The sequence below is a fragment of the Quercus lobata genome, chromosome 6 (assembly GCF_001633185.2).
Source record: "Quercus lobata isolate SW786 chromosome 6, ValleyOak3.0 Primary Assembly, whole genome shotgun sequence".
Taxonomy (NCBI): Eukaryota; Viridiplantae; Streptophyta; class Magnoliopsida; order Fagales; family Fagaceae; genus Quercus; species Quercus lobata.
Genome location: NC_044909.1, coordinates 24,099,501 through 24,107,191, shown reverse-complemented (window position 1 = coordinate 24,107,191; position 7,691 = coordinate 24,099,501). Strand labels below are relative to the sequence as shown.

The 7,691-nt window shown below is 45.7% G+C and overlaps 1 protein-coding gene across 1 annotated transcript; it reads left to right on the top strand.

The window, feature by feature from the left end:
• Positions 1-334: 334 nt before the first annotated feature.
• On the top strand, positions 335-2,002 carry LOC115950018. Its single transcript, XM_031067272.1, has 3 exons — positions 335-610; positions 746-891; positions 1,762-2,002. Exons 1-3 carry the CDS (start codon positions 335-337, stop codon positions 2,000-2,002), a joined length of 663 nt encoding a protein of 220 aa, XP_030923132.1.
• The last annotated feature ends 5,689 nt before the right edge of the window (positions 2,003-7,691 follow it).

Here is a 7,691-nt window from a genome sequence, read left to right as displayed (position 1 = left end):
TGCCGAGACAAGGTACCTGCCCCTGGAGAAGTTAGTTTTAGCCCTGGTGCATGCCACGAGGAAGTTGCTACATTACTTCCAGGCTCACACGGTGTTCGTCCTCACCGAGTATCCATTGCAGTCACTGTTAAAGAGATCTGACTTCACAGGTCGAATTGCCAAATGGGGGACTCAGTTGGGATCGTTTGACATAAGATACCAACCTAGAAGCTCGGTGAAGGGACAGGTTCTCGCCGATTTCATCGCAGAATTCACACCCAAGAACGACGGCAAGGTAATCTGTAGTGCAGAAATTCGCCCGTGGAGGGTATTTGTGGACGGCGCATCAAATGCTATGGGGGCCGGGGCTGGTATTGTCATAATCACCCCTGAGGGTATACAACTGGAGCACTCCTTTAGATTGGGATTCAAAGCCTCAAACAATGAAGCCGAGTACGAGGCCCTACTGGCCGGTTTAAGGGCCGTATTGCATCTGGGCACAAAGGATGTAGAGATTTACTCGGACTCTCAGCTGGTTGTTTATCAGATCATAGGGGACTTCGAGGCTCGGGACCCTCGAATGAAAGCTTATCTAAGTACAGCAAAGCAGATTATCGGTCAATTCGGAACGGTAAAGATATCCTAGGTAGCTCGGTCACAAAACAAGCATGCTGACTCCCTTGCCACGTTAGCCTCATCGGCTACCGAGGACACGCCACGGCTAGTCACGATAGAACTTATAAGGGAGCCAAGTATCTGTGTGAAGAGTGTTCCCGACCAAGCTGGGATAGAGGTTGCGCAGGTAGCAGTGGCCGGTCTGTGTTGGATGAACCCGATCATAGATTTCCTCGCCGAGGATAAAGTTCCAGAGGATGAGGACGAGGCCAACAAGATTCGCCGGGTGGCTCCCTGGTACTGGCTGTCTTCGGACCGAAAATTGTACCGAAGGTCCTTCGCAGGCCCTTACCTCTTGTGTCTACATCCCGAAAAAGTCAAAGAGCTTCTGACCGAGCTGCATGAGGGAGTGTGTGGCGGACATGTTGGGGGACGGTCTTTAGCACACAGAGCGATGACCCAGGGGTTTTGGTGGCCACAGATGCAGAAGGATGTCGCTGAATACGTTCGGAGCTGCGAACAGTGTCAAAAGCACGCCCTTATGATCCATCAGCTTGCAGGACGTCTAAATCCTGTCAGCAGCCCGTGGCTGTTCGCACAGTGGGGGCTTGACATCCTCGGACCATTCCCCCGAGCAACGAGGAACCGCCGTTTTGTATTGGTGGCTGTAGATTACTTCACAAAGTGGGCTGAAGCTAAAGGCTTGGCTAATATCCGGGATATTGACGTGAAAAAGTTTGTATGGAAAAACATAATTACAAGATTTGGGGTGCCAAATTCGCTAGTAACAGACAATGGGCTACAGTTCGATAGTAATGCTTTTCGGACCTTCTGCAGCGAACTCGGCATCAGGAACAAGTATTCAACCCCGGCTTACCCACAAAGCAACGGCCAAGCTGAAGCAGTAAACAAGACTATTTTGAACAGACTCGAGAGAAGGTTGGATGGGGCGAAAGGAAGATGGGCAGAAGAGCTACCCAGTGTATTGTGGGCTTACCGCACGACCCCCAGGAGGTCCACGGGGGAAACCCTGTTTTCTCTGACATACGGAGCGGAGGCAGTGATACCAACCGAGGTGAGCTTATGCAGTGCACGGGTCGCCGGGTTTGACCCCGTCCAGAACGCCGACCTGATGATGGAGCATTTGGATTGGCTAGAAGAATGCAGGGAGGCCGCGACCATACGGCACGCCGAGTATCAGCAAAAGCTGGCCCAAAGGTACAACCGAAATGTAAAGGGGAGGGAATTTAGTGCCGGGGAACTAGTGTTAAGAAAGGTTATGGGAAACATGCGAGACATAGCTGCAGGGAAGCTTGCTCAAACCTGGGAGGGACCATACAAAGTCACAGCCATCGCGGGTGCAGGGGCCTACTACTTGGAGGACCTCAACGAGAGGCCGCTTCCCTGACCATGGAACGCCAACAACTTAAAGAAATTCTACGCATGATCATCCGTGTAAGCCAGAACTTGTATTTCGTTAAAATTAAGATTATGATGAACTTATTTGTAAATGTTGTTTTTGGCTCCGTGACCGCACACCAAGAGAATTGCAAATAAAGTTCTAAGGACAGAAACCTGACCCTCGGCTCGATCAAAATCGCCGAGCAGGTGGAAACCTTACAAATAAATCTCTAAGAACAGAAACCTGACCCTCGGCTCGATCAAAATCGCCGAGCAGGTGGAAACCTTATAAATAAATCTCTAAGGACAGAAACCTGACCCTCGGCTCGATCAAAATCGCCGAGTAGGTGGAAACCTTATAACTAAATGCTCTAAGGACGAAAACCTGGTTCTCGGTTAAGCTAAAATCACCGAACAGGTTTAAACCTTATAACTAAATGCTCTAAGGACGAAAACCAGGTTCTCGGTTAAGCTAAAATCACCAAGCAGGTTGAAACCCTAACCCTTTACAAATGCTAAGTCCATTAGCGCTCTCGGATTCCCCAAAGCACCGCACAACAGGTTTTGGGGGTATCATTCCATTAAACGGCCAAAACACTGGCATGATCCAAGCAAGGCATACAAATAGATATAAATTCAACAGATTGAAACAGAAAAGGAAAACGGTTTACCAATTAAACAAACAAAGGCAATTGTTCGGTCACCACATCCCGGTGACGTAGACAAATAAACCACCAAATTAGAAATACGATAATAATAAACGTAAAATCAGCTGGGAGGTTGGGTCAGCGGGGTCACTTCCTGCTGGTCGGTCAGGAGGAAAGGCTGGTCTTCACCGAGAAGCTCCTGCACAGTCAGGATGCTAGTGGCTTCCATTTCCTCAGGCTCGACGTGAGCGTCAATTTGTTCAACCAGCTCCCTCATGCTGGCCATTTCCTCCTCGTCAATAGCAGCCGGGGCTTCCTGGACGGCAGGGACAAGGCTCGGAAAGGGAATTTGGCCGGGGTCTCTCAGAGGCGAATCTTCGGGAGCTCCCATTGCTTGGAGAGCAGCGAACCACCCGGCCTCAAAACCCAGATTCCGAGCCCAAGCCACTACCGGCTCTACAGAATTTTCGGCATCAGCGAAACCCTCGTTGTACCATTTTTGCTCCGCGGCCGCCAAGGCTGCCCTGAGGTCAGCTAACTCCTCGGCGTTGGCAGTATTGAGGCTGATGGCTTCAGCTAACTTGACCTCCGTCTCATTCTGTTTGGCCAGGAGCTCCAAACACCTTTTTTCGGCCAATGCCCGGTTCTTCTCCGCGGCAGCAGCCTTTTTCTCGGCCGACTCAGCAGCTTTCAGCTTTTCCTTCGCCGTTTTAGCTGCCGACTCCCGCGCTCCCTTTTCGCGCTCGACTTCCTCGGCGAGATCCCGTGTCCGGCTGGCTACAATGTGAGCCAGTTGGGCAGCCTAGCAAGCACAAAAATTAATAAAGAAGCAGAAATGAATGTATGGAAAGAAAACGAATAAGCTAAGTAATTACCGTAATGGCGTGCCACTCTAACCGGCGCCCCACAGACTCCTCGGATCCCTCCTCGAAGGCATGCACGTCCTCGGGAAGAAGAAGACCTTCAGCCAAAGTTTGGGCAATACGGCCGCCCTCGCCCTTCTCCCACATCCGAACACAGGCGGTTGAGGGCAGTGGCTTGCCGTCCAATAGGAACTTTGGCTTCCACGTTGAAGCCACCTGAGAGGAGGACGTAACCCCCGTGCCAGCTAGGGTTGGCAGCTCACGGATAACGATTCCTCCTGTTGGTTGGGGAGGAGTCTGGACAGCGGCATCCCCCGGGCCCGTGGAAGGTTGATCGGTAACTTTCTGTTTCTTACGGGCCCGTCCGACCTACGAAGAGGGTGGAGGCTGAGGCACTTGACCCCGACCCTGAGAAGGTGGGGGCTGATTGGGTTGTCGGGCATCGGGCACGAACCGGTCTATGGTCATGACCTTCCTTGATACCATCCTTCCACCAGGTTGGATAGCTTCAGCTAGCAAGGCAGCCGCTTCTATCACTTGTTGTTGAGGCTCGGCGGCTGGATTCTCGGGATTGGGCTGCTCTTGGACTTGGTCTTCTTGCTGTATGGCTTCGTGGGCTATCTCTCTGAGGCGCCAAGATACCCGTTCTGCAAACTCGTCTCGCAAAGGAGCTAACTCGTCCGAGCAAGTGAATCGCCGACCAAATTCCCTTGCCTCCCCGGTTGTAAGTTTCGGCGGCAAAAAGTTTACGTACCGGACGTCTATATATGATAGCAGGGGGCTATCAACTAATAGTGCCTGCTTGAAGGGCTACCAGGTAGAATAAACTGGCTCTACTCTGAGGATCAAGTACGAGGCCTGGAGTTGTCCGTCCCAATGCACGTATATCTCGGAACGGAGGATGAAGTTCAAATCCTTGGCGTAGACGGCTCTGATGTCCGGAACAAACACTTTGCCGTCTGCAAAAGAGCAAGTGTCGCATTAGTCTCTAACAATAAAAATTTACTTCAATAAGAAGAAAAGGAGAAGTGGAGGAAAGAAATTATATCAAGGGGATGGTACGAACCCACTTCACGCTGTGAAAGGGGGCAAGGGACGTCCCCGGCAAACCAGTTGCCGCGCACCCTAACGAACTCCTCGGCGGAGTTCCTGTTCGAATCAAGTAGGCATGATATCAACCGTACCCGAGTATCTCTTGTCTTTAGGTAATAGTTGGTGGCTTTGTTCCCACAGAGGCTATACATTTGGTTAATGTCATGGTGGTTTAACTGTAAGTTAAAGGTGTGGTTCAACTTACTGACGCAGCTAACTACCCAGTAAAAGTTGGGGGGAAGCTGGTCAGGACACAGCTCGTAGTAAGTAAGTGTATCAAGAGGGGATCCAAGGGGAACCTGACCCCACCTTCTAAAATTGACATCAAAGGAAAGAAGGCTGTACCCCGCCCTCGGTGGAGTTCAATATCACTCTCATGGCAATAAGCCACATCCACGTCATCGGGAACATTAAATTTACTCCTAAAGGTGGCCAAAGCAGCCGAGGATTCTAGAAGGTAAGAGTAACCCATCTATAACACCTAAAACTACAAAAGGGAACTTAAAGAAATAAAGCTAAAGGAACCAGAAGGGGAAGAAAAACTTACTTTGGGTTCTAAGGAGGAAAAGAACACTGGGCAAGCAAGTAAGCGCATAGAAATTTGGTCGGCAGAGAGTAAGCGCAAAAAATCAGAGGCGAAGGAAAAATGAAATGATGTTCAGAGGGGGACTATTTATAGAGCCAAAAAGAAATGGGGAAAGAAGAAACGTTTAATCAAGCAATAAATGGGCACAATTTACGAGCGGCCCAGCGAATGCCAAACGTAACCAATTCGCGCGCCGCTTCGATTCACGAACCGTCAGGCAATAATGGCGACTGCGCCTGGCGCCGCGAAACGGCGTGTCTTTTGAGATGAATATTAATGAGAAGCCACAGTCATGAGTCCCAGGCTATAAGATTCCCGAGGTCAAAAGGCCCAGACAGCTCCTTGATTCTTCTGGCGACCGAGTATGAATCAAGGGGGGGCTATTGTATGGCACCGAGATCCCAAAGCCCATACTAGCCTTGGGCCCAGGCCCATACAGGCCCTGGGCCCAGGCTCATACCAGCCTTGGGCGCAGGCCCAGCGGAAAGGTCCAGTTACCCCATGCCCTTCTTGAAACTGCTTTAATGTAAAAAACAAGTTTTGGGTATTGAATTCCAAGAGGTGATCGGTTAAACTTTCCCGGGCAAGCGTATGAGCCGTGTCCGGGAAAATCATGATATGCACAGGAAACTGAGTTGCCGAACATAATCGATCAAGCTGGAACTAAGTTCCAAGGCCATAAATGATGCACCGCCCTCTCACCTAAACATCTACTTTAATAAGATAATATTGGACCTTCAGTAGCACTAACGGTGGCTGTAATCATGATCTCCCCACTAACCTTGGCTATAAATAGAAGAAATTTGGGAGAAGAAGGGGTTCAAAAAAAAACTGAGAGAAAACAGTCAAGTGAGAAAGTATTAACTAAGTGTTGCTTTGAGTCTCTCTGCCGAGAACGACCCAGAGTAGGAAATCCTCAAGCCCACTACAAATAAATTGTGAGCCCAAGTGATTTAAGGCCCAGAAGTCTCATACTTGGTCCCTACAGTAATCTATCCATGGAGGTAGAATAATGGTGGAGGAGAAAGACATAGAGAGAGAAACGTAGAGAGAGAGAGAGAGAGAGAGTCAAATATAACACTTTTTTTAGGTTTAGAGATAGATATAAAATATAATAAAAGATGGATAATTAATAAGATCCTAATCAGAATATTAGCATTAATGAGAGTTTTTTTTTTACCGTTGGATCTGCTCAAATCCAATGGTTTAAAAAATGTGTAACTCTTTAGAGTTACACCAGGTGTAACTTGAACCCATCTCATATATATATATATATATATATATATAAAGTACTATTAATTTAATTTTTAGTGAATCCGTCTTTACTTGTGAATGTTAAAACTATCAAGTGATACTTCTTTTTTTTTTTTCCCCCACAAGTACTAAACAAAATTTTAAGTAAAATCTCACAAGTAAATGAGGAAATAGGTCATGTAAAGTTATTGCCTTAGGTCTAAAATTTCATCAAGTCTCTCTACCATCTCTAAAATGGTGTAATCTAGTGGGCAAGGCTCCAACATAGATGTGTGGAATGGTAGATTCATGCAAGGATAGACCTAGGTGAGACCTGGGCCCTCTTGAGTCTAATTTTTTTTTTTAGTTGTTTTATATTTCATTTTTATAGTGATGCTCCCCTTCTCCCTAATCAGACTAGCTAGTCTAATCCAAATAGAAACTATTCAACTCAAAAACTTAATAAAAATATTTACAATGGTGATTGTATTTTAGGTTAAAAAAACTAATTTATCACCAAAGAACAAAAAAATCATGTGTTATTAAAGAAGTTAAAGCTAAATTTTTTGCAACTACAGTAAACTGGTATAAATATCAGTTGATTGTAGCAAGTTGATAAAAATAAAATACAATATTGTATTAAGATTATATCTCTTCCTTCAATTAAAAAACTTAAATTCTCTTTCATGCTTATTATTTTAATGAGTTGTTTATATTATTTTAAATGACAAAGTTTAGCTACAACCCTTTCCCTCTCCCTTGTGTGTGTGTGTGTTTGTTTCTCAAAAAAAAAGAATGGGTAATTGTCCCACATTGCTTAAGAGAGTGTGTTGTGTGTAGTATAACTTGTCACATCCTCCCTTAAAAGTTACTATGGCTTTTGAGTGGAGTTGTGGTGTGTCTTTATGTTAAAACTCATTTCCCTCTCCCTTTTGTGTGTGTGTGTGTGTTTGTTTCTCAAAAAAAAAAAAGTTTAGCTACAAAATTAGTTGTAGCCTTTACTCAATAAAATAAACATTATTACATATTTTGAAAATCTAACAGTTGAATTACATGTTCTTTACGCTCTTAATACACATATCAAATTTTATGTTAATTGGATATTATTTACTATATAATCTATAAACTTATATTTTTTGCATAATTTTAAACTACAAAAACTTGCAATTTAAATAATTTATTGATAACATAGCTATTGATATTAAATTTTCTAGAAATTTTGCAAGCATGGAGAATATAAGAAGAATATGTAATTCAATGGTGAATTCATCAAAA